Source organism: Anolis sagrei, chromosome 4 (assembly GCF_037176765.1).
Source record: "Anolis sagrei isolate rAnoSag1 chromosome 4, rAnoSag1.mat, whole genome shotgun sequence".
Classification (NCBI taxonomy): Eukaryota; Metazoa; Chordata; class Lepidosauria; order Squamata; family Dactyloidae; genus Anolis; species Anolis sagrei.
Window position 1 is genome coordinate 136,041,842 of NC_090024.1, and position 27,432 is coordinate 136,069,273.

At 43.5% G+C, this 27,432-nt stretch overlaps 1 protein-coding gene across 8 annotated transcripts in view; it reads right to left on the minus strand.

The window, feature by feature from the left end:
* Positions 1-27,432, minus strand: part of LOC132774262 (protocadherin alpha-C2-like) — a 271,043-nt gene that overhangs the window by 109,423 nt on the left and 134,188 nt on the right. The window contains exon 1 of one of the 8 annotated variants that reach the window (XM_060774172.2): positions 3,985-6,761. The exons of the other annotated variants lie outside the window; for them this stretch is intronic. Coding sequence (XP_060630155.2) covers positions 3,985-6,411 — 2,427 coding nt within the window. The 5' untranslated portion in view covers positions 6,412-6,761. Of the gene's footprint in view, positions 1-3,984; positions 6,762-27,432 lie in introns of those variants that run through there. 8 annotated transcript variants of the gene reach the window in all.

Consider the following 27,432-nt stretch of genomic DNA (forward strand, 5'->3'; position numbering starts at 1 on the left):
CATGGACATTAGATCAGCCCCCTCGTTAATGGTGTTTCAAAGAAGACTGAAGACCTGGCTGTTTGAACAGGTGTTTGGATAAACAGTGCTATGAATATAAGGAATATAGGAAAACGGAATTACAGATGACGAGTTGGATCACGATTCTAGTTACGAGATGTTAATGTGTTGCCTACTGATGTGTAATTACTCAGTATATTACGGTGTTAATTGTTTTTAAATAGTGTATGTTGTTAGTATTGAATTCTTGCTCTTGTTGTTAACCTCGTTGAGTCGCCTACGGGCTGAGAAACTGTGGTATACAAATAAAGTAAATAAATAAATAAATAAATTATATTACATCCATGATAGGTATACACCAACTTTTCTGCAAGGACAGATTTTTCTTTTTTTTTAAAAAAAAAATGAAACTACACGAGTTTGCAAGGAGATGAAAACCTGGATGATCCAACAAGCATTTGAGAACAACTAATCCGTAGTTATAAATACCCAGTCCCTTGGTCGCCAGATAGTACTCTGTTCTCTGCACCTCACCCAATTCCCTTTTTATAGCTTGGTCATGCCCATTTTAGTAATTCTGGTCATTGGCTTTTGTTGAACATTGTCTAATGAAGCTTCAATGCTGCTGTTTTATTCTCTTATGTTTAATTGTGTTTTTATCTGGATTGTTGTATTTTACAATGCTCTCATTTTAGTGGTGTTTTTGTTTTAATGGATTGTTTTATTTTTATATCTCTTGGACTTTCTGTCCCATATGTAAGCTGCCTCGAGTCCCTTCGGAGAGATGATGGTGAGATATAAGATATAAGAATAAAGTTATCATCATCATCATCATCATCATCATCCAACTGAGATGTAGTCTTAATATTCTTTGTATGTAACCACTGGATGCTGTCAATCAAAAAGTACACTGTGGACTTCAACTCACTTTTTACTCTATCTTGTTCAACAGTAAGTGCTTCCCATACGGTAAGTGCTTCCCATATGTCATATAAGGCGGTTCTACACTAGCAAATAATGCAGGCCAGAACCGGCATACAAACTATCAGTTCTGGCCCACACTGCAGACTGATAAGGGCACTCTGAGTTGTCTTGGTGGTGGGAGAGTGTTACTACTGTCCAATCTCTATGAAGTCAGTTGGGTTCTGCTGGGCAAGGACCCAAATTCCACCCTCCCTATCCTTGTTGCTGCTATCTGCAATGGTGGCAGGAGGACGCAGTCACTGATGGGCAGTCTTCCTTCAAGAATGGGGGGGGGGAGAGACACCCCCCTCTCCCACCCCCTAGGCTCTTTTGCAAGTCACATTTCACTGAAGCAGGAAGACTACCAAGCAGGAGCTAGGTCCCAAAGTCAGAGAAGTTGTGAGAAAACAGCCATGGGTCACCTGAAATCCAGGGACTTTAGGGTGGCTGTTGGGACATCCACAGCTGTTGGTGTCTGCACTGCCAGAACACAGGGCTGCAAGATTTGAGCTTTCCCTTTTTTAACCCAAGGTGCAGCTGCATTAAGCAGCTTTCCCATGTTAATTCAGATATACCCATGTGTATTTTGTAGCCACCAGCAAGCTGGTCTTCCCCACAATGACCTAAATGGTCAGTGTAGATCAGTGGTTCCCAATCTTTTTTTGACCAGGGACCACTTGACAAGATGCCACTTTGACCAGGGACCACTCTCTAACATTAGTACCAAAAGGGTTACAAATCAGTTTTTTTTTTGTCAACTTTAGTTTGGTTATTTTGGATTCTGATTCAGAAAATTGCATTAGATAGACCACATCAGCTCTAGTTTTGGATACAGAACATATGCCATCCAGTAGTCGCCATCTGCTCGCCCACAGAAAACCTTATTCAATAATCTAGAGCCGATATGGTTGTAGCTATTTTTTGTGGGTAGTCAGCCTCTTCCCTCCCAACATCCCTCAGGACTATAAGAGGTATTCATGACACCACTCACTCTTGTTGCCACGTGGTTTCAAGGCAACAGCATAGTAATGGTGAGGCCGCGGACCCTTATTTTCATTCTTGTGGGCCACTGATTGGGAACCACTGGTGTAGATGGATCCAGCACGCCAATTCCTGTTTGTAGCTGCCAGTGCTACACCAGGACACCTCGGGTTCCTTGTTTGCTTTGAAACATTTTTTTTACACTTCTTAAAAGAACCTTTGCAATACAATGGTTTGCTAAGTTTCCTCATCCCACCCCAAAGCAGCGATTTCTAGCTAAACATGAAAATCTTTCTCCCCACATGGTGGAATTCCAGGTCATTCCAGTTCATGGTGACATTTCCAAGTCATCAGAGAGTCACCAGTATGGCCCACCAAGAAAGGGTAAGGTTACAAAGCCCAGCAGAGTTAACCCCTCCCATTCTAAAAGTAAAGCATCAAAGTAAATTTTACACCCATTTTTAGATTTCACATCTGTATTAGCAATTATTTCACCAAGAAAAATCCATTAAAGGAAAAATATCCCAGTCTTGCCCTGCATACCGCTATCTGGGAACATATCTATATGAGGCATTTCTAGACCATTTTTCACACATTTTACTGAAAAAGAAAAACATTTTGACTGCTGAAAGAAATGGCCAATTCTGTTTATTTGTTATCAACTGAATAGTGAAATATTACTTTTTTTAAAAAAAAGAAAAATAATCTTAGTTTTTTTCCTTTTTCAAGTAAAGCAACTTGACCAGTTAACATGGAGACTGTTAACTGGTCAAGTATCATTTCCCACCAATTGCTAAGAGCTATACCATCATAGGCTGAGTATACTCTAAAACAGGCATGCTCAAATTGCCACTCTCCAGCTGTTTGGGCCTTCAACTCCCAGAATTCCTGACAATTGAACAAGCTCGTTGAGGCTTCTGGGAGTTGGGGGCTTAAACAGCTGGAGAGCCACAGTTTGAGGATGCCTGCACTAACATACAATGCAGTTTCAAATACAGCCATATATTAGTTTATTGAATAATGAATTTTTCTAGTGCATGACCCTAGGAAGCTCACAAAATGGTTGTGGAGAAAATATTCAGCCATTAAAAAAACCTGAATCAATTAAAATTATAAATAGACTAAATATGTTCTTCAGTCCTGTTGAAATCTGAGGAATGATGCTCTCTCTGTCATTTCTATAATCCACAGGGTGCTTTGTGTGCTTTTTGCCTTAAAATTACCTTTGCTGTTGATAAGATTTTAAAATCTTGTCTTTCTTTTTGTTATCTTTGTAATTATAGCAACAATGCTTTAATGTTAATAAAAACAATAAAAAATAAAATAAAAACACATTTAATGATAATATGGAAAAATAATTGAAAATCATGCACTACATTAAAGCAGATACCAAGGAAATGATTGTTCATGTCCATCACATCCAGATGTGAAAGTAGTGGGGCCTACACCATTCAACTGCTGCATAATGGAACATGGGAAGTGTCCTACTGGAACAGAATGAGGGCACATGTAGTATAGTACACTTTATGCTTCTAGGAAAAGCAGAGGTTGAGTATAGCAACCCCTCCACACAGACACACACTCACCCCCACACACACTTATTTGTGCAGAGCAAATGACATTCCTATCAATATGGCACACCCAATTAGCTGCCATAGCTAACAGCTGTTGGCATGCATGTCCTCCATGAACTTGGCTAATCTCCTTTTAAGAAAGCCATCTAAAAAATTAATTCCGCATTGACATTCTTTCTCTCTCTTTTTTCTGGTCATTCCCACATCTATTGTCTAGTAATGACAGAGTCTGCATTCTAGAGTTATAAAAGAGATACAGATAGACTATATTTGCTCTTTGTTCTTTTATTTGGTCCTTTATATTGTGAGAGACTGAGCAAAGATTCAATGTAGCATAGAAAAGGCTTTCACTCATTCCTTTTCTCCTGGCATTAATACTGCCTTTTGGATACATGGCTTTGCCATACTCCCTCCCCACCACCACCAAGACAGACATTTTTTTTAAGAAAGTAACAACCCTGCTTACCACCAGGATGGCATTAAAGTGGTCACTCTTCACCTTCTGTACTTGAATACAGGATGCTGGCACTTGTAATAATCCTGCCCCCTTGCCAAGGTTTCCGACATCTCCATTGGGCATCATGTTGTTATTGCCAGGCCCAACACCCAGGGCTGCCCGATACAAGTAGGTGTGCGTAAGTTTTCCCATCCCAGCAACCTCAACCATATCTGGTGTGAAATGAGAGCTTGGGAGCATGCGCACATTGTAGCGATACTTCTCATAATCATCTGTGGGGCAGCAGCAACAGCTGCGGGAATAGCTAGTCCTACACTGCAAGAGTCGCATGGCTAGAAGGAAAATGAGGAACCCAAGGAAGACAACGGAAAGGCAGGCCAGGCCAATGATTAAATAGAAGTTCAAGCTGGACAGCTGATGCCCACGTGCTTCCAGGCTGTCGTCAAAGTCTGGGAGCGCCTGTGGGAGGGAATCGGCCAACAGGATGCCCAAGGTCACAGAGGAGGAGAGGGGTGGCTCCCCACTGTCCTTCACCATGACTACCACTTTGTGCTTGATGGGGTCACTAGACCTCATGGAGCGACTAGTCCTGACCTCTCCAACATTGGGAGAGACCCGAAAGAGGCTGGGGTCGGAAGACTGCAAGAGGTGATAAGAAAGCCAGGCATTCTGCCCACTATCTGGATCATGGGCCACCACCTTGGTCACCAGATAGTCAGCATCTGCTAAGCGGGGCACAATTTCCACTGCTACAGAGCTGTTCTTGACTCCCGGGTACAGGATGACAGGAGGATTGTCATTCTGATCTGTGATGCTGATGCTGACAATGAAGGCCGCTGCCAGAGCTGGAGAACCATTGTCCTTGGCCTCCACCTGGAAATGGAAGCTCTGGAGCTGCTCAAAGTCAAAAGAGCCCTTTGCATAGACAACGCCACTGCTGGCATCAATGCCTAAATAGCTGGACAAGGCGCTGCCTTGGATGTCAATGTCCCTGAGTAAGTAAGAGACCCGGCCATTCTCCCCAAGGTCTGAATCGGTGGCCGACACGTGGAAGAGGGATACCCCAGGCTGATTGTTCTCCGTGACTGAGACTTCGCGCACCTGGTTGAGGAATTTGGGGGGATTGTCGTTCACGTCTGCAATCTTCACCCTAAGCGTCTTCTGGGTAGCGATGGGAGGGGAGCCCAGGTCAGAGGCAGTGACGGTGATGTTATACTCATCGACCCGCTCCCGATCAAGAAGGCCACTGGTGACCACGCTGTAGTAGTTGTCGAAGGAAGACTTGACCTGGAAGGGGATGTTAGTGGGGACCTGGCAGATTACCTTCCCATTGTCGCCAGGATCTTCATCAGTTATGCTCAAGAGCGCAATCACTGTGCCCAGCGAGGAGTCCTCAGGGATGGGACTGGAAAGAGAGGTGACAGTGATCTCTGGAGCATTGTTGTTCACATCAGTGACCTCCACCAGCAGTTTGGCCACACTGGACATCCCAAAGACCCCCTTATCCTTCGCCTCCACAAACATCTCCAGCAGGGGCTTCTGGACGCCCAGGGCCCCATTGACTTTGACCTCGCCTGTCTGGGGGTCGATGCGGAACATCCTCCGAAGCTCAGCAGGCGTACTGTTGCTGAAGGCATAGCGGACCTCCCCGTTCTGCCCTTCATCTAAGTCTGTAGCACGCACCCGAGTGACCAGGGTGCCGTCGGGTGAGTTCTCTGAGACACTGGCCCGGTAGACGGAGTGCTCAAAGACCGGCGCATTGTCGTTCGTGTCCAGGACGGTGACCACCACCCGGGCTTCACCAGAGCGCTGGGGGCTCCCGCCGTCCTTAGCCGTGAGGGCCAAGCGGTGTGTGGCCTGCTGCTCGCGGTCCAGCGGCCTCTCCAGAACCAGCTCTGGGTAGCGGCTGCCGTCTCCGCGGGTCTGCATGGCCAACCGAAAGTGCTCCTCAGGGCTGAGCACATAGCTCTGGACACTGTTGATGCCCTCATCGGGGTCTTGGGCGTTAGGGAGGGTGAAGCGGGCCCCGGGGGCCAGGAATTCAGCCACACTGAGGTGGTACTCCTCCAGTGGGAAGGTGGGCGCGTGGTCATTGACGTCCAGGATCTTGAAGTGCATCTTGTAGAGCTCCAAAGGGTTCTCCAGCACCAGCTCGTAGTTGAGGGAGCAGGTGGGCTTCAGGGCGCAGATCTGCTCCCGGTCGACGGGCTCCTGGACCCAGAGGGCGCCGGTGCTGGCATTGAGGCCGAAGTACTGCTTGCCGGAGCCGCTGATCATGCGGAACTTGCGAGCGGGCAGGCGGGAGGCATCGAGGCTCAGGTCCCGGGCCAGGTTGCCCACCGGCGCGCCGCGCTCCGTCTCCTCGGGGATGGAGTACTCCACTTGGCCGCTCACGGTGTGGGCGATAAGGCAGCACACCGTTAGGTAGACCCGCATTCTTCACGCCCGGGCTGCCTCCGCCTCAGCTCCCTGCAGATCGAGGCAATGGGGACATACTCCCGCCGCCCGCTTTGCCTACCTTCCTTGCTTGCGTTCTTCCTGCTAAAGGGCGCGCGGGGAGCAGCGGCTCTTGCCGGCGCCGGCCCAAGCCATGGCTCCCCGCCGCCGCCGTGCTGAGCCAGCGGAGGAGCCGCCCGCTCTCTCGCTCGCTCACTCGCCGCCTTGGCTCGCCCGGGCTGCGGATGAGATCACGCGGAAGAAAGGAGGGATGGATGGAAGGATAGAAGGAAGGCACAGCGCTCCGCGGGCGCCGCGCCAGGGCCGAGTTGTCGCACAGCGACGCCTAGAGGCCTGAGCGGGAACTGCAGCCCAACCCAGCCTTTCAGGATTCGACGTACAGGAGGAGGGTGGGGCCGCCCCTTGTGTTCTTCCTCCTCCTCCTCCTCCTCCTCCTCTTCCCGCTGCCACTTTGGGGTGGCGGTTCCCCCCGCAACGGAAAACGCCCCGTTAAGCCACGCTGCCTGCCTGCATTGCAAGCTGGCCACTCCTTCTCTCTGTCTCTCTCGTGAGAGGCGGCACGTCCCTGGCGGGGAGGGGGAAGGAAAGGGAGGCGGATCGATCGGCATCCATCGAAGCCAGGCTCTTGGGAGGCTTTCGGGAAGGAGCGGCGCCGAAGAAAGGATGCCATGGGGATGGGCCAGTGGAGCCCCCCTCCCCCTCCTACCGACCCACACTGGCAACAAGACCTCCCTCCTTAGACTTTCGGAAGGACAAGGCTGCAAAGAGTGCGACCCTGTGCTTGCTCCCCACCGGAGATGATTGAGACAATGACGCGGAACAATGGCTTCAAACTACAATAATAATAATAATCATCATCATCATCATCATCTATATAAATAAAAATGTAATGTTCGTTTGTGGAATTAACAGAACTCAAAAACCAGTGGGCCAATTGACACCAAATTTGGACACAATACACCTAACAACCCAATGTTTGTCCTTCACTCCAAAAAATGGATTTTGTCATTTGGGAGTTGTAGTTGCTGGGATTTATAGTTAACTACAATCAAAGAGTATTCTCAACTCCACCAATTATAGCATTGAACCAAATGTGGCATACAGGCAGAGGCAGCCCTAGGTAATTTTCAACGGTAAGCAAACAGTATTCCCCCCCCCCCCCCACCACCACCACCACCACCACCAATCATTGATATATATTTTCTGTTCGTCGTGGGAGTTCTGTGTGCCATATTTGGTTCAATTCCATCATTGGTGGAGTTCAGAATGCTCTTTGGTTGTAGGTGAACGATACATCCCAGTAACTACAACTCGCATATGTCAAGGTCTATTTTCCCCCAAGAGCGCCCCTGGGCAAAATCAACTATACTGCAAGTACTTACTTTGCATAATGGGTTGAGCTGCCCCTGAGGGGAGGTCAAGCAGCACCCCTCCCCCCTCTCTTGGTCTCTCTCTCTCTCCCCCTCCCCTCCCCTTGAGGGGGAGGTCAAGCAGTACCCCCCCTCTCTTTCTGTCTCTCTCTCCTCCTCCCCTCCCCATAAGGAAAAGGGGGAGGGGGTCAAACAGCACCAACTCCCTCTCCCTCTGTTTCTGTGTCTCTCCCTCCCCTCCCCTCCCCTCTGAGGCACGCTCCCCTTTTGCACCCCTTCCCTTCTCCTTTGATAGGCTGGCACACCTGGCAACCAGGTGGAGCAGGAAAGAGAGGGGCTAGGCGAGGCTCAAGGGCCCGGCCCCTTTGGAAAGAGGATCACCCGGCAGCGAGGCAAGGAAGCCGAGGCTCCCCTCGGACTGCTAGGGCTGTTGTGAGCCGAGGGGGGGGGGCTCCTCAAGTGGCAGTCGAGGGGCATTTACAGAGGCACCTCTGCGCCCCTGGCAAAAAAAGTGTACCACAATCGCTTACTTTGCGTAATGGAGGAGCCGCCCCTACATACAGGACTCCCATGACCAACCGAAAACACTAGAAGGGTTTGGTGGGCATTGACCTTGAGTTTGGGAGTTGTAGTTCACCTACATCCAGAGAGAACTGTGGACTCAAACAATGATGGATCTGGACCAATCTTGGCACAAATATTCCATATGCCCAAATATGAACACAGATGGAGTTTGAGGGAAATACACCTTGACATTACGGATTTGTAGTTACTGTGATTTATAGTTCACCTGAAATCAAAGAGCATTCTGAAACCCACAAACGACAGAAATGGGGCAAACTTCCCACACAGAATCCCCATGACCATCAGAAAATACTTAAGGCCATCCAGTCCAACTCTCTTCACTAGGGCAAGAAAATGTAATCAGAGCCCTCCTGACAAAGAGCCATCCAGTCATAAATATAGATAGATAGATATGATTCTCACACACACACACAGATATAGTATCATAGATTTGAAAGAGACCCTTAAAGAAAGACAATGATATGTTGCATATTCCAGAGTAAGCAAACCAGACACTCTCCACATCAACACTGACAAAGAAACAACAAGAAATACTGTTTACTCACAAGCATAAAGGAATTACATATATTAGAAACCAACACTTTCTCATTACTTTATTTCCAGATCACCAGACTGGGCCACAGCAACGCGTGACAGGTGACAGCTAGTCTATATAAATAAAAATGTAATGTTCATTTGTGGGATTAACAGAACTCAAAAACCAGTGGGCCAATTGACACCAAATTTGGACAGCATACACCTAACAACCCAATGTTTGTCCTTCACTCCAAAAAATTGATTTTGTCATTTGGGAGTTGTACTTGCTGGGATTTATAGTTCACCTACAATCAAAGAGCATTCCGAACTCCACCAATTATAGCATTGAACCAAATCGAAAACACTAGAAGGGTTTGGTGGGCATTGACCTTGAGTTTGGGAGTTGTAGTTCACCTACATCCAGAGAGCACTGTGGACTCAAACAATGATGGATCTGGACCAATCTTGGCACAAATATTCCATATGCCCAAATATGAACACAGATGGAGTTTGAGGGAAATAGACCTTGACATTAGGGATTTGTAGTTACTGTGATTTATAGTTCACCTGCAATCAAAGAGCATTCTGAATCCCACAAACGACAGAATTGTGGGATTCAGAATGCTCACTTACCTGTTCGCAGCATCATGCGGTGTTTACATGCTTCTGCTGTCCTCCACAAAAAAGAGAAATCAGTGCTGAGCACACCTTGCAAATACTGAGTTTTTAATCAGTATTTGTTTGGTAGTTCCCGAGTTCCAAACATCCAAATTACATACAATTCACAGTTAAGCAAAATTCGCTCCTGGAAGAGTTATCATGGGAGAAAGGTGTCTCCACTGAAGCTTTATCACTAATCCTTGTTTCCACAACAAGGCGAAAGATTTATACGATCTGAAGAGAAACCAGATACACAACCTAAAGACAAATAAGGCCCCAGGTAGCGATGCCATTATCCCTGAAATATTGAAGGCAAACCCACTGTGGTGGGCAAATCTACTAGCAATCCTCTTCACAAGGATCAACGAAACGGGGTACATGCCAAACGCATGGACCTCCTCTATAATGGTCCCAATATTCAAAAAAGGAGACCAAAACGATCCAACGAACTATCGGCCCATTAGCCTGCTCTCCATAATAGGGAAGATGTATGCCAAGCTCCTGAAAACTAAGCTAGAATCATGGGTCAACCAAAATAATTGGCCCAGAACAAGCAGGATTCGCTAAGGGGAAATCAACATTAGACCAGACTCACATCTTGGCCCACCTAGCCAACAAATACTCAAAAAATTGCCCTAATAAGCTAAACGTGGCCTTCTTGGACCTGAAGGGGGCATTTGACTCTGTGAACAGAGAAAAGTTGTGGGAAAAACTAGCAGCCCTCAACATAGACCCAAGACTCCTCTTCTTGATTAAGAAATTGCACAACCAAAACCTCTGCCAGGTGAAAGACCACAGGGGATGCCTGTCAAACCCGATCCTGGCCCAAAAGGGAGTCAAACAAGGGTGTGTACTAGCCCCACTCCTCTTCAACATCTTTTTGCACGATCTCCCTACTGCCCTGGCTCAAGTTGACGGGCATAGCCCCAAGATTGGCCCAAAGCATGTCCCCCTCTTGCTATTTGCGGATGACGCAGCCCTATTATCCCTCTCTCATGTGGTCTTAAAAAGACTCCTGCATAAATTTGTTGACTTTTGCGAGGCGAACGAACTGCAGGTGAACTACGACAAAACCAAAATCTTGGCGTTTGGGAAAAGCAACAAAAGACAAGTCTGGAAGATAAAGGGCCACTATATTGAGCAAGTAAAACATTTCAAATACCTAGGTCTCTGGTTTAGCAACAACTTGTCATGGTCCACCCACTTAAAATATACACTGGCCCGGGCCAAATCGAGTGGCTGTGCGACCAGGAGGTTCTTCCACTCCAGGGGTAATCAATATATCCCCCTAGCTCTGCAAGTCTTCAAAGCAAAGGCGATGTCACAACTTCTCTATGGAGCACCCATCTGGTTAACCCCCAATAACAGCGCCATCAGATCTTTTCATTCGAAATTCCTCCACAAACTATATGGTGCCCCTTCCCTATGCTATCCAAAGCTATATATCTATATCTATATCTATATCTATCTATCTATACACTCACACATATATACATGGAGTTACACTTTATATACACACACACATATATATACATGGAGTTACACTTTTAAAAATGCACCTGTTCCAACTTACATACAAATTCAGCTTAAGAACAGTCCTACAGAACCTATCTTGTTCATAACTTGGGGACTGCCTGTACTATTTTATGTACTTCTATATATAAAAATTGCAAGAAAATTTTCTAATGGAAAACAGTCCAGAAAAAAGTCTTAGCAGAAAGTGGTTGCAAGTGGAAAAAAAGTTTCAGAAGCTCTGCCTTAGGCCAGTGCATTCCAAACATTTCATGCTGGTGACACGCCATTTTTAGACATGCATCATTTTGTAACACAGCCATTCAGTTTTACTAGCAAAGCCTTGCTTAGACCAACCCCTTGAAAGGAATACAGAGACATATTTAATTGTAACAATGCAATGTATGGGAGGGGGACAACATATCCTGTGAAAACTTAGCATTTATATTCCAATAATATACCATTTATTGTTCATTTCACTTAGACTCAGAGGTTTCTCATTATGTCCATGCAACACATCTACACATTGCAACCAACACATGAATGTGTTGCAACACACAGTTTGAAAGGCTCTGCTTTAGATATTGCTTTAGACCTTAACCTTCATGTATTGCAGAAAGAGATAATTTTTCATTCCCTTCTACATCTGAAAAGAATGCCTTAATTCCATACCATTGAACCAGGGCAGTTAAAGCAGAGGATTCTCTGAAGATGCCAGCCACACATGCAGGCAAAATGTCAGGAGAAAATGCTGCTAGAACATGGCTATATAGCCCAGAAACCACACAGCAGCCCTGTGATTCTGGCTGTGAAAGCTTTCAACAATACAGAGATCAATCCCTTCCTGACCATGAGAGGACTTTGTTGGGGCTTAGAATCACAAAGAATTAACTTTCAGTCTATTAACTCCTTCTTGTTAAAGCTTCTCCTCTTGCCACAAAATTCATTATCTTCAAATCCAGGAAGCCGCATTGGCCATGGAGCAAAATGCAGAAACAACATCCAAAAGCCACAAAGTAATGGTTCCTTTATTGACCGATCCAAATGCACAAAATGCACCATGCAAAGCTGTAACAAATGAAAGCTAATAGACTGAGACCTTGAGGTTTCTAAACTTCAACAAAGTCCCCACAAATGACTTTTGCCTGCATTGAGATCCCTCAAGCAACTAACAAGAGAAGTAAAATCTGAGACAAATGCAGCCCAAGGATTCTAACATCATCACATTTCTTCTGTATGATTTTTAACATCTTTGCCTGATGAAGAAGCCAGTGAAGCTTTGAAAGCTTGCATGAGGTATGTGATCTGTCTAAAAGTAATAAGAATGTTTTAAAACAAATTTCTTGAACATACATGCCATTACAGTTTATTCTCATGAGAAATGGCTCCTTGTGATCGAATACAACAATGATTCCAGCATTGCTGTCATTCTTCACAGTCGTGGTGCACGTCTTCATTTGACATGGCAGCTGCCTAGACATTTTCAACTGTTCCAAAATGATGTCATTTGTGGTGGGTTTTGAGCTAGCAGAAAGAAATCACATGGAGCCAAGTCAGGATTGTATTTATGTGGGTTCAGAACAGCCTTCACCAATAAGCCATATTGTTCTCAGTTCATGAAACTGAAGGAACTGCTCCCATTGCCTGTGCATTTTTGTCCATGACAAGACATTAAAATGACCATGCACTTTTCTACAAAGGAACAGACCTGAGAAAGGTCAAACTCTATGCCTGGCTTCCTCGTTCACCGCCTCAATCCCCACTTTTCTTCCCAGGCATTTGTGCTCTGCACAAAAAAAAAATCTTGTTACTTTTGGAACAGACATATGTTTTGGTTGATCAAGAAATGTATTGCTGTTTTGTGGGTTATTACTTTTGGTGTATTTTGCTGCATAGTACCCCCAAATATCTCTCCTATTGTTTTGTTAAATTCTCCCTTCTTGTAATTTGAATCCATTGGTTCTTATTCTAGCTTGTGGAGCAGCAGAAACCAGGCTCATTCCATCTTCTAAGTGACATGCTTTTAAGCAGCTATCCCCTCCCTTCTCAGTCTTCCCCAAGCAAAACAAGTTAGTATTCCTCATTAAAAGTCATTCCTCAACCAGACTTGCAATTCACACTCTGTCTAAATACAGAAGAGGTGCCCTCTTTCATCTCAGTATGCCTCAAAAACTTAAAATTAGAAGTCGGTTTAGGAGGGTGCCTCAAGGTTCAGTGTGAGCAGAGAGGCATCCTTGCAGCTTCTTCCTGAACCCCTCTTTGCAGCATATCTCTGGGTCCAAGGTGTCCCTATAGCAAGAAATCTGCATCTCACCCTTCACCCTGCTCCTGCCCCAAAGGAAGTGGAAAGTGACATGACTACTTATATGGCACAAGCTCTTTGCTGTGGGAAAGAGGAGGGGACCAGCTTCCTGGCACTGAGTGATATTCAGAAAGGAGACAAAGACCTCATCTACATAGATCATTTAATGCAGTTTCAAGATGGTACTGAAAAAGTGGTTTCACTGTGCAGATTATTACAAAGGATATCCTGGAACCAGTTTTAGGCCCAGTTGGTGATTACACCAACCATCTGTCGCATGCAACCTCTATATTTGTCATGTTTTAGGGGGGTTTTTTGTCCCCAGAAAGATAAATCGGTCAATATGCTGGAATCCAGAACAAAGCTACCACTTAATCCATATTATAAAATTAAGGGAAGAGAAAAACAACCTGAACTTTATATGGAATAGGTCTTTTAATTGACACCAGGAGCCTATTAACAATGGCTACTCTTAATCACTGTGAAACACTTAGGCATTGTGTGACCTGTGTTGCTTTAAGACGTACAGAGCACCTCATATGGAATTCCCACAAAACAAGCAAAATCAAACCAAGCAAATTCCCAAACAGGAAAAAAAACACAGGATAGATATAGTGATAAATACTGCTTGAAAATAAGATTAAAACATTGGAGTATTGACAAGACAATTAACTGGTGGACTGAAGACAAAGGTTGCCAGTGCAGTCGCATCCATTACATTGCCCAGGCCAGGAGATTACATTTCCAAAGCCAAGAAACAGCAGCTGGCTTCTGACCTGCATTTTTCAGACGAAGCATGGGCAGCGTCTTTGAGAATCATAGCCAATGACTAGACATTTATCACAGACAGCAGGAAACAAAAAGACAAGACACAAAGCAAAGCCAACCCTTTCTATTCCTCAGAGGACATCAAAGAGAAATACACAGATGGGATTTCTTTACATACTGAAAAAAATGTGGCAGATAAATGCTGCTGTGCCATCATAGAACCAATGCATGAGAATGCATTGAATACAAGATAATTTCACATCAGAGGACAGATTGTAGTGGATGTACTGTAAAACAGCAGTATAAAACAGAACTGGTTGTCTGATGAATCTGAAGAATGAAAGATTAAAGAGATGGCATTAATCTTTGAATTAATCAGGAAATGAATTGGCAGAGCACTGTAGTTATAAAGGGGGAAAACATACTGACTGGATCATACGCTTAGACTTGGAAAGCTTCTGTGGCCTACCCTACACCTAAAAGTCAACTTTAGATTACAATCCTACCACTGTCTACCTTAGAGCACGTTCCATGGCATGAAATGGATAGGGTTTGGATATTAATTTATTTCAATCCTGGTTAGAAATTAACCCCCCCCCCAAAAAAAAAAAAAAAGAAAGAAAAAGAAACAGCATGAGGAAAGAAGAAAGAAGGGAGGAGGAAGAGAACCTAATTTTCATTGGCTAGGGAAGGAGCAAAATTAGCCTGGAAGCTTTCTGTATAGCTACCTAGTTTGGAAATGCTTCCGTTCTCAAACCTCCAGTCAGCAGAACGTTCATCATATCATTGTTTGTTCTGTGATTAGAGCTGACTAATGTATTTCTCTGAAAACTTCCAAAAAAAACAGTGAATGAGTCCCAAAGTACATCACAGGATTGTATTTGAATAGTTTGAACATCAAAGGATTGAAAACCAGACACAGATTCAAAGAACTAATCTCTCTCTCATTCTCAGACACAAGCCACCACCTCCGATTCAGCACCTTGGACAGCTGCCTTAAAGCACAAGCTAACAGAGCAGACTCTAAACTGACTGGCCCTGACTGCTGCTGCTTTTTTGTTTTTCAAACAAGAACCAAGAATGAGAGATTTGTACCAGAAAATTGGTGGTACAAGAACTTTACCTTTCTTTGTGACCTCATGGTCCTTTTATTAATAGGTTCCCAGCCTCCACTCCTTCTTCAGGGCAATTTTTATTTATTTACTAGCTGTCCCCTGCCACACGTTGCTGTGGCCCACATGGGGGTTCTGTGTGGGAGGTTTGGCTCAATTCTATCATCGGTGGGGTTCAGAATGCTCTGTGATTGTAGGTGAACTATAAATCCCAGCAATTACAACTCCCAAGTGTCAAGATTCTAATTTCCCCAAACTCCACCAATGTTCACATTTGGGCATATTGAGTATTCGTGCCAAGTTTGGTCCAGATCCATCATTGTTTGAGTCCACAGTGCTCTCTGGATGTAGGTGAACTACAACTCCAAAACCAAAGGACACTGCCCACCAAACCCTACCCTTCCGGTTTTTTCTGTTGGTCATGGGACACCTGTGTGCCAAGTTTGGTTCAATTCCATCGTTGTGGGGTTCAGAATGCTCTTTGATTGTAGGTGAACAATAAATCCCAGCTATTCTGGTACAGCTGTACCAGGAACTCCAACTTTATTGGCGTCATCATTAAGTTTTGGTCCCGCCCCTTGCTCAGGGCAATTGGGAAGGGAAGGGAGCCATTTTTTAGTCAGTCTCAGCAAGGAAAGCTATGTACAGGATGAGTGCAAGCTTCCCCTGTACAAAAGCTTCAACCTTAAAGAATTTCTGGGGGAGAACAGTTTCAAGAGTCTCCTAGGAATTTCCAGAAAAACAGCCCTAAAGACCAAAGAACTCCAGCTGGAGAACATCTAATACCTTACTGGTAGGCCCACTCGGCATTCAAGATGCAGTTCAACCCAGTAGCGGAGCCCACATCAGTAAGGGTTAGATTGCAGTCAGCCTGGGAGAAGTTAAAAAGGGGATTTTCCTTTAAAGAAGAAGTTATTGAAGACAGTTGCCTGTCCTTCGTGGGCAAGATTAGGAATTCACCAGTTGCCTAAAAGTTTGGAATCATTTGCTTAACTTTACTGAAGACGAGAAGTTTCTGTTTGATTGTTCATTAATAAAGGACTTCACAAGCCATCTAAAGACTATTTGTGGTGAAACCCTCCGAGAACTTCTCTTTGGGCCCCCTGGCTTCCAGCTGGGTAAAGGTTGCACATCCTGTTCTAAAGACAATTATTTACAGACCCAGCGTGCGACAGAACACCAGCAACTACAACTCCCAAATGACAAAATCATTTTTTTTTTAGTGAAGGGCATCCATTGGGTTGTTAGGTGTCTTGTGTCAAAATTTGGTGTCAATTCATCCAGTGGTTTTTTTAGTTCTGTTAATCCCACAAACAAACATTACATTTTTATTTATATAGATTTATGTCAAGAATTTATATTCTGCCCTTCTCACTCCGAAGGGGACTCCGGGTGGAGCACAGCATATATACGGCAAACATTCAATACCGGGATAATAATTCATTATATGCATACATAAACGTTAAAAACATTTATCTCAATATTAAAATACACCATTTAAAACCGCCTTGGTCATCTGCGTCAAATCTAATTGGCCTGGTAATCTTTCCTATTGCTGCTTTATTGCCCTGTCCCGAAAGCCTGGTCCCAAGTTTTTACCATCCTTCTGAAGGACAGGAGGGAGGGGGCCAATCTGATCTCACCAGGAAGGGAGTTCCATAGCCGGGGGGGCAATCACCGAGAAGGCCCTGTCTCTCATCCCCACCAATCGCGCCTGTAACAATGGCGGGACGGAGAGCAGGGCCTCCCCGGAGAATCTTAATAGGGTCACTTCGGTCCTCCACCCAACTCCTTTACCATGTAGAAGACATTGCTGAAATTGCACTGCATGTGCATTTGAAATATATGTAGTTTTAACTAGGCCTTCAATGTCAGCACAGCATAATCACTGAATGAAATGAAAAAAAACCCGTATGCACAAAGATACAGTGAGCCTTGACAGAAGATCACAAAAGAATTCAGAATAGTCATTAACAGCAGAAACACTGAATTTGCATTATTATATATTTCCTGTTCTAAACTGTTTTGAGTGTATAACAAAAACAGTAATAAGCATACACAGGGTGGAAAGTATAATCTGACTCTTGGTATGAATAGATTTAAATGCTACTTCTTCCTTGCTTGCGACTGGCCTTTTTCATGTGCAATTTGATTCGATGCTGTCTCATTATCTTTCCCCATTATGGCCACTATGCTGTGACTGCATTTTTGCAACATCTAAATTCCTCGTCTCTGGCATTCTACCAAAATCAATCATCGTAATAATCAAGCCCTTACAAAGCCCTTGGGCTGACACAGCGGAGGCAAAGTAGTTTCATGAGAAGTAAGATCACGTGATAATCTAATCACTTTGACTTCTCCACATTCGGGACCTGGGTCCTTCAGCCTGTAAGAAAGCAAGAGTTGATCCAAAGCTTTCAGCTCTCCTAGGCACATTCAAGTCTCCTTCCAACCTCCTTTTGCCTCATCATATGCATAAAGAAAATGCAGGCTGCAGCTCCATACATAATTACTCAAGGTCAAACCCTACTGAAATTGGTTGTCTTTCTGACAACAGCCATTATTATTATTATTATTATTATTATTATTATTATTATTTTCTCACCTCTCCTTCCAGCTCGAGGTAGGGTACAACATAGTGGAATACATCTATAAAATCACATTTAATATTAAAATGCAACTATAAGAGTAAAAAACAAGAGTTTACTGAACTATTTTGTTTCTATTTTCATCCTTAATGGCTAATACTGTGCTTCTTCCTATTTGATACTGCATCATTACACGGTTCTAGTGGAGAGTAGAAAACATTTAACCAGGCATCAGCAGCAGTGTCTACCTGAGTTATTAACACAAAAGAGACATCTGCCAATGGAAGTCTGAAATCCAAGCTAATTGCCAGCTTTACTCAGGTTGGACCAAACTGTATAATATCACCCTATATGAATACAACAAGCCTTTTCTTTCTAATGAATACAACATTCTTGAAATAAATTAACTATTTGGATTATTAGGGAACATTAGAAGTTTCCTACTGCAAGCTCAGAACATCATTTGATTCTCCAATTTGAAATAACATCCAGAAAAGGTAGCTGTATCTTCAGTATCTATCACAGAAAAAGCAACAAGAAATCGTATAGCATCTAAACAAATTAGAGTGTTATGTGGTTTCCAAGCTTTATGGCCATTTTCTAGCAGCATTTTCTCTTGAAGTTTCACCTGCATGTGTGGCTAGCATCTTCAGATGATCTGGATCCTCTGAAGATGCCAGCCACAGATGTAGGCAACATGTAAGGAGAAAATTATGCTAGAACTCAGCCATACAGCCCGGAAACCACACAACACTCCAGTGAGTCCGGCCATGAAGGCTTTCAACAATACACCAAGATGAATTCTTTATAGTATGACCTATCAATGAAGGAACAGCCATCATGGACTCTAGTCTATAAAGACTTATGCTGTAATATATATGTTTTGTCTTGCAGAGCTGCAGGAAGGTAAAGTCTGATAACAAGGTGTGACTATATATGCCCTGAAACTCTCTCCTGTTAACATCAGGAGACCATCTATGAGTTTTTTTGTTCCTATGAGAGCTAAGAAAATAGGTATCTCCATATTTGATGTGCTAATGAAGAATAGGCAAAAAATCAAGAAAGAAAGGAATAAGACAAAAACCATAATCACACAGGCAATGTGCATTGACATCATCATCATCATCACCATCATCATCTTTATTTTTATCTCATCTTTCTCTCAATATTGGGACTGATGACAGCTCACAATAAATATAAAACTATACTAATTAAAATGCAAAGGCATTAAAATATAATAATAATAATAATAATAATAATAATAATAATATTTATTTATTTATTTATTTGACCAGTCATACGACTATTTCAAAATATTAAAATATAAATATCAATTTCAAAAAACAATGAAATGATTTGTCCGTTCTTGTGGGTTTTTTCGGGCTATATGGCCATGTTCTAGAGGCATTTCTCCTGACGTTTCGCCTGCATCTATGGCAAGCATCTTCAGAGGTCTGCTGGAGCTGGGAAAAAGGGGTTTATATATCTGTGGAATGACCAGGGTGAGACAAAAGGCTTTTGTAAGTTGGGCTAGGTGTGAATCTTTTCAACTGACCACCTTGATTAGCATACAATGGGCTGACAGTGCCTGGAGCAAACTCTTCTTGAAAGGTGATTAGATGTCCCTGCCTGTTTTTCTCTCTGATGTTTTAATTTTAGAGTTTTTTAATACTGGTAGCCAGATTTTGTTCATTTTCATGGTTTCTTCCTTTCTGTTGAAATTGTCCACATGTTTGTGGATTTCAATGGCTTCTCTGTGTAGTCTGACATGGTGGTTGTGAGAGTGGTCCAGCATTTTTGTGTTCTCAAATAAAATGCTGTGTCCAGGTTGGTTCATCAGGTGCTCTGCTATGGCTGACTTCTCTGGATGAAGTAGTCTGCAGTGCCTTTCATGTTCCTGGATTCTTGTTTGGGCGCTGCGTTTGGTGGTCCCTATGTAGACTTGTCCACAGCTGCATGGTATACGGTAGACTCCTGCAGAGGTGAGAGGATCCCTCTTGTCCTTTGCTGAACGTAGCATTTGTTGGATTTTCCTGGTGGGTTTGTAGATTGTTTGTATGTTGTGTTTCCTCATCAGCTTCCCTATGCGATCAGTGGTTCCCTTGATGTATGGCAGGAACACTTTTCCTCTGGGTGGATCTTCATCTTTACTCTTGTGGCTTGTTCTTGGTCTTGCAGCTCTTCTAATGTCTGAGGTGGAGTATCCATTGGCCTGTAGAGCCCAGTTGAGGTGGTTCAGTTCATCTTGGAGGAGGTGGGGTTCGCAGATTCTTTTTGCACGGTCTGCCAAGGCTTTAATGGTGCTTCTTTTTTGACTTGGGTGCAAAGAACTCGCAAAGAACTCGCAAACACAGACAAGGAACTGCTGCATCTCCATATCAATATCAGTCAGAAGATGAATTCCCAGGACTGGGACAAAATAGACAATCTCACTTACAGGAAAATGGAGAAAAACATGGTTGTCCACACCAACAGACAAAAACAAAAATTCCACAAACGACAAAAGCAACAGCCGAAACCAGAACTGGATACATCACGGACCATCATCAACCTGACAGACAGACAACTCTCTGAAGACCAAGTATCCATACTAGCGAAAGGAGGAAACTTTGCTGTAACCGCCACCAGGATCCCAGTAGAAAACATCATTGCCAATGTCGAATCAGCAATTTACCGCCTCCCAGAGGAGGAAGCAGAAGAAGTACGAGCGGAAGCAGCAAGGATCCTGAAAAAGGCAAAACTCCCCTCCAGTAACATTACTAGGAAGGAAAGAGAAGCCATTAGAGACCTAAATTCAGATCCTGATATCCTCATTCTGCCAGCAGACAAGGGGAATGCCACAGTCATCATGCATACAGAGCAATACAAGGAGAAGATCAGAAAACTCCTGGACCCTACTATATACAGAAAACTTAAGCAAGACCCAACCTCCAAAATAACCAGAAAAACCAACACTCTAATTAAAAACTCCTCAATCAACTTCGACATACGACAGCAGCTATGTAAATCGGAAGCCCTTCCACCCAGGCTTTATGGACTCCCCAAAATCCATAAGGACTCCACCCCACTCAGACCAATCGTGAGTGCCATTGGGTCCCCCACATATGACTTAGCCAAATTTCTTGCTGCACAGTTACAAAGCCACATTGGGCTCACAACACACTACATCAAGGACTCAGCCCACTTCATTGAAAAAATCAGCAATCTCAAGCTAAATCCAAACGACAAACTGATCAGCTTCGATGTGGTGTCTCTATTTACCATGGTCCCAGTTGCAGACACCATGGCACTCATCAACCAGAGGTTCCCAGAAGACATCACGGCGCTGTTTCACCATTGCCTCACCACCAGCTATTTTCAGTGGGACAATGAATTCTACGAACAGAAAGATGGAGTAGCTATGGGGAGCCCTCTCAGCCCAGTCATAGCTAACTTCTACATGGAACAATTTGAAAAACAAGCTCTTGAAACAGCAACCAAAAAGCCCACTATATGGTTCAGATATGTGGATGACACTTTCACCATTTGGAGCCATGGAGATGAAGAACTCAACAGGTTCCTGGAACATCTTAACAGCATCCACCCTAACATCCAGTTCACTATGGAAAAAGAAAAGGAAGGAAGACTGCCTTTTCTAGATGTCCTAGTCATCCGCAAACCTGATCAACAATTGGGTCACACCGTTTACAGAAAACCCACACACACAGATAGATATCTACATAAAAACTCCAACCATCACCCAAGTCAAAAAAGAAGCACCATTAAAGCCTTGGCAGACCGTGCAAAAAGAATCTGCGAACCCCACCTCCTCCAAGATGAACTGAACCACCTCAACTGGGCTCTCCAGGCCAATGGATACTCCACCTCAGACATCAGAAGAGCTGCAAGACCAAGAACAAGCCACGAGAGTAAAGGTGAAGATCCACCCAGAGGAAAAGTGTTCCTGCCATACATCAAGGGAACCACTGACCGCATTGGGAAGCTGATGAGGAAACACAACATACAAACAATCTACAAACCCACCAAGAAAATCCAACAAATGCTACGTTCAGCAAAGGACAAGAGGGATCCTCTCACCTCTGCAGGAGTCTACTGTATACCATGCAGCTGTGGACAAGTCTACATAGGGACCACCAAACGCAGCGCCCAAACAAGAATCCAGGAACATGAAAGGCACTGCAGACTACTTCATCCAGAGAAGTCAGCCATAGCAGAGCACCTGATGAACCAACCTGGACACAGCATTTTATTTGAGAACACAAAAATGCTGGACCACTCTCACAACCACCATGTCAGACTACACAGAGAAGCCATTGAAATCCACAAACATGTGGACAATTTCAACAGAAAGGAAGAAACCATGAAAATGAACAAAATCTGGCTACCAGTATTAAAAAACTCTAAAATTAAAACAGCAGAGAGAAAAACAGGCAGGGACATCTAATCACCTTTCAAGAAGAGTTTGCTCCAGGCACTGTCAGCCCTTTGTATGCTAATCAAGGTGGTCAGTTGAAAAGATTCACACCTAGCCCAACTTACAAAAGCCTTTTGTCTCACCCTGGTCATTCCACAGATATATAAACCCCTTTTTCCCAGCTCCAGCAGACCTCTGAAGATGCTTGCCATAGATGCAGGCGAAACGTCAGGAGAAATGCCTCTAGAACATGGCCATATAGCCCGAAAAAACCCACAAGAACTGAGTGATTCCGGCCATGAAAGCCTTCGACAATGAAATGATTTGTGTTATTAAAACCTTTAAATGTATTAAAACTTCATACTTACCTTAAAATCCCATTCACACCAGCTTTAAAAGACCAGCTCTCATTTGTTGGTGTTTGTGTGAGCCTTTAAGTTGACTGTGAACTTCGGTGATCTCATAGATCCTTCCCCTGAAATGCAACCTACAGCACCTGGTATTCATTGGAGATCCCCATCCAAATATCAGCAAGGGCCGACCCTGCTTAGCTTTCAAGATTAGAGAGGATCTGGGGTCTTTGGGGTCTCTAGGCCCTGACAAATCTATTTTTCATTGGAATAAAGTTAATTAGAAACGCGATTATAGTTTGTCATCACTGAGCTTCTTTGATTTGGAGAGCTTATATACCAAATTCAATTATGGGGAAGTCTTATCTAGTTCACATTTTGTGAGAAAATAAAAGCTTTTAAACCATCTCATTTATGCAGTTTAACAATAATGAAAGGCAATGTGTTGACCCTGAAAGTAAATCAACTTATTTCTTATGAAAAATAAAGAATGCTAGCTGAGTTACCTAAAGGCAGGCATGTAGCCAGGGGGGGGGGGGGGGGGGGGCTCGGGGGGCTTCAGCCCCCCCCCCCCCCAAAATTCTCATGGTGGTTCGCGAAAAGGCCTTACTGGTGCATTATTTAAACTGTTATGTTTATTCATATCATGATCTGATCACCATACTCAATATATCCCATATGCATGGGGGTATTGGGGTAATGATACAAAAGGTTTGCTAGGCTAGACCCTCTTTCACTCAGACTCAGCCCCCCCCCCCCCGAAACTCACCCCCCCCCCCCGAAACCCCCCCTGAAAAAAATTCAGCCCCCCCCCCCCCCCGAAACGAAATCCTGGCTACGGGCCTGCCTAAAGACTTATGAAATCATCCAAGAAGCAATAAAAGTGAAGTCACAACTCATGGTCTGAAGGCTGATTCGGGGTTGGAATAGATTAATTATTACCTAAAATAAGATTAGCATCTACTATTTTGTTTTGCCAAAATAAAGATAAAGACAAAATGTGAAAATTCATAAATCATGCATTCAATGATCACCAAACCTAGGGAAATCTGGATTGGGTTGTTGTAGAGTTTTTCGGGCTATATGGTCATGTTCTAGAGGCATTCTCTCCTGACGTTTCGCCTGCATCTATGGCAAGCATCCTCAAAGGTTGTGAGGTCTGTTGGAATTAGGAAAATGGGTTTATATATCTGTGGAATGACCAGGGTGGGACAAAGAACTCTTGTCTGTTGGAGCTAGATGTGAATGTTTCAACTGACCACCTCACTACCTCTGAGAATGCTTGCCACAGATGCAGGTGAAACGTCAGGAGAGAATGCCTCTAGAACATGGCCATATAGCCCGGAAAAACGTGCAACAACCCAGTGATTCCGGCCATGAAAGCCTTCGACAATACATTAAAATCTGGATTGTTAGAGCACAATTAAGCTGGTAGGGTAAAAAACATACATGGGTACCTAGAAATAAATATGATATACTTACTAGTCAACTTTTCTCATATTACAGATATATCCTTCATCCAGGTCAGATCATATAAATGGTCGTCAAATAAAAAATAAGGAAGATGTGCCACAGAACGTATCATAAAGTGTTTATACTGCATAATATTACATCCTGCTGTATGAACATATATTTCATAATCTAGTAATTATAAAGCCCTGCAATTATCAAGTTTGGCAAATTTAACCTGTTGAATTGCATAAATAAAACCCATTTTGTTTAATCAAAATATTTTCTATTAACAAGGCAACCAGAAAAACAAATAGCAGCCATACCATATTTGCCAACCACAGATATATCAATGACTGGTTACAGATATAGATGTATCCATTGGAGAGCAGAGTTTGACAGTGGAGAGACAGAAAATCTGCAGGGAGCAGAATTTGAAATCCTATATATCAGAGATGGGCAAAGTGCAACATGCAGACCACATGCAGGAGTCCCTGGTGGCGCAATGGTTAAGCCCTTGTATCGGCTGAACAGTTGACCAAAAGGTCGGAGGTTTGAATCAGGGGAGCGGTGTGAGCTCTCATCGAATCCGGGGAGTGGTGTGAGCTCTAATGCAGGGACATGAGAGAAGCCTCCCACAGGATGGTAAAACATTCAGGTGTCCCCTAGGCAACGTCCTTGCAAACAGCCAATTCTCTCACACCAGAAGCAACTTGCAGTTCATCAAGTCACTCCTGACATGAAAAAACATCATATGCATGCCTAGCAGAGGATTGTTTTATTCTATCCCCATCCCCCAATCATAAAATGTATTTGAAAATGCCCCCAAAATGTCCTCTAGCACAGGGCTTCTCAAGCTATTCCACTTGGGACCTTGTTGGCCCAAGATATTTTTTACATGAGCCCAGGTATACTATATAGGTATATAAAATAGTTATAAAAAATAACCATTTACTGATAATGAATCAGAATTGACAAGGGTTACTAAACATTGATTTTCCTTTTTTGTGGACTACAGCTGAAGCACCTTCTGCAGAATCCACTGTAAACACTACACAACAGATTCATGTAAATGTCTAAAATTGCCACTAGGTGATATTCAGAAAAAAATATGAGACCCCAACATTGAACTAAGGAGATCCGATTTGGGGTCAAACCCACAGTTTAAGGTGCAGTGATCTAGCATTATCACATTATCTTGCCCAAAGACCAGAGTCAAAACTGATTATTGCAAAATCTCCTCTAGGAGGTGTGAAAAGGGCAAAAATATGGTGAGAATGCACAATTGCAGCTGCAATAGCACAGAGGGTTAAACCCCCAGCTGCAGAAAAACTTGCTGACTGGAAGGTTGGCAATTCAAAGCCCTTCCAGCCTGAACATCATCTGCCCTCGCACTTTGCCATCAACCTTGTTCTGGTAGTTGTATTGCACAAGCCTTCACTCACCCAGTAGCTCAGAAATGTTCATTATGCTCAGCTACTGTTTGTTTTATGATGTTGTGTATGTATGTTTATTGTGTTATATTTTAACTCTATCTGAGCTTGATCCCCATGTAAGTTGCCCTGAGTCCCTTTGGGGAGATGGTGGCAGGATGCAAAAATAAAGTTATTATTATTAGTATCATAAAGCCATGGGCCAGGGTGAGTTTCCGCTGTTAGCCCTAGCTTCTGCTAGCCTAGCGATTCAAAAATAAATGTGAGTAGATCAATAGGTACTGCTTTGGCAGGGAGGTAAAAGGCACCCACGCAGACATGCTGGCAATATGATCAGGACAGGAAGGCGTCCATGGACAACAGACTCCTCGGCATGGAAAAGTGGAATTAGAACACCTCCCCATGGCCGAAGTTAAGCACAACAAAAGGGAAGCCTTTACTTCTGTCTGTGTAGTGTGTACTGTATGTTTTGACGTTAACTGTATAATGGCATTGAATGTTTGGTATATATGTATATTCCATAATCTGCAGAGTCCCCTCGGGGAGATAGAGCAGAATATAAATAAAGTATATTATTATGATCCCCACCAGAGGGTGTTTGGAGTGCACATTTTTAATAAAGATTATTTGTACTCTAGACACCTTCTGGGGGGTGTCCATGGAGTCCCAGGAGGTTAATTCAGCCCTATCCCTGATTTAGACATTTGTTCAGAATGTGCCTGCATTAAAAAAAATGGAACTTCAAAGAAAGCTGTGCCTTAAGTGAATGTCCCTTTCTTTCAACTGTTTCCTGTCATCATGTTCTATAGTTCTTGCCTTACTTGGTCTAACCCATCATTTGACATCATTCTTTCAGTTCTTCTTCCAATTATCTCCTGAAACATTTGGCTGCTATTTAAAAAAATGCCTCTCTGAAAATCCTGTTACTCCCATCTGCTGCAGTTTGAAACTATGAACGGAAGCACTAATTCTGGCACATTCTTAACAGTTCAAAGCCCAGCTTCACTCTCAGATTATGACAGTGTTTTGAGAGAAATGCAAGATTTTGTTCAAAATAATTTTCAACTATACTAAATCAGTTACATTATATGATACTGTACACAGTTTTCAAAATTACTTTCGCAGCAATGATCAACTGAAGTGACTGGATTGCTTTCTCTACTTCGGGATATAAGCTGTTTTTTGAAAGAATTGTAGCTGTGTGGTGGCCAAATATTTGAGTATTTTTTAACCCCTTAATCTGAATCCTTAGCATTTAAATTCTTATTTTTGTATAGACTGTAGTTCAACATTAGCTATTCTTTCTGACAATATGCTCCAAAACCCTTAAGCGATTGTTTCATGTATTTACACCAGCTGTTTGAAAATGTTAAAGCTCTTGGAGATAAAAACTTGCTGTTGCTGTTGTGTGTCTTCAAGTTATTTCCATCATATGCTGACCTTAAGGTAAATCTATCACAGGGTTTTCTTGCAAGATTTCTTCAGAGATAGTTTGCCTTTGCTTTCCTCTGAGGATGAGTGTGTGACTTGCTCAAAGGACCTCAGTGGGTTTCCATGGCTGAGCAAGGATTCAACCCTGGTTGTAGTCAGGGGCGGCTCAACCCATTACGCAAAGTAAGCATTTGCAGTATAGTTGATTTTGCCCAGGGGCACTCTTGAGGCGCTCTTGGGGAAAAATAGACCTTGACATATGCGAGTTGTAGTTATTGGGATGTATAGTTCACCTACAATCAAAGAGCATTCTGAACTCCACCAATGATGGAACTGAACCAAATGTGGCACACAGAACTCCCACAATGAACAGAAAACATATATCAGTGATTGGTTTGGGGGGGAGGGGCACCAAAATACTGTTTGCTTACCGTTGAAAACTACCTAGGACCACCTCTGGTTGTAGTCCAACACTCAAATTACTATACCACATTGGTCTGGAGATAGAAA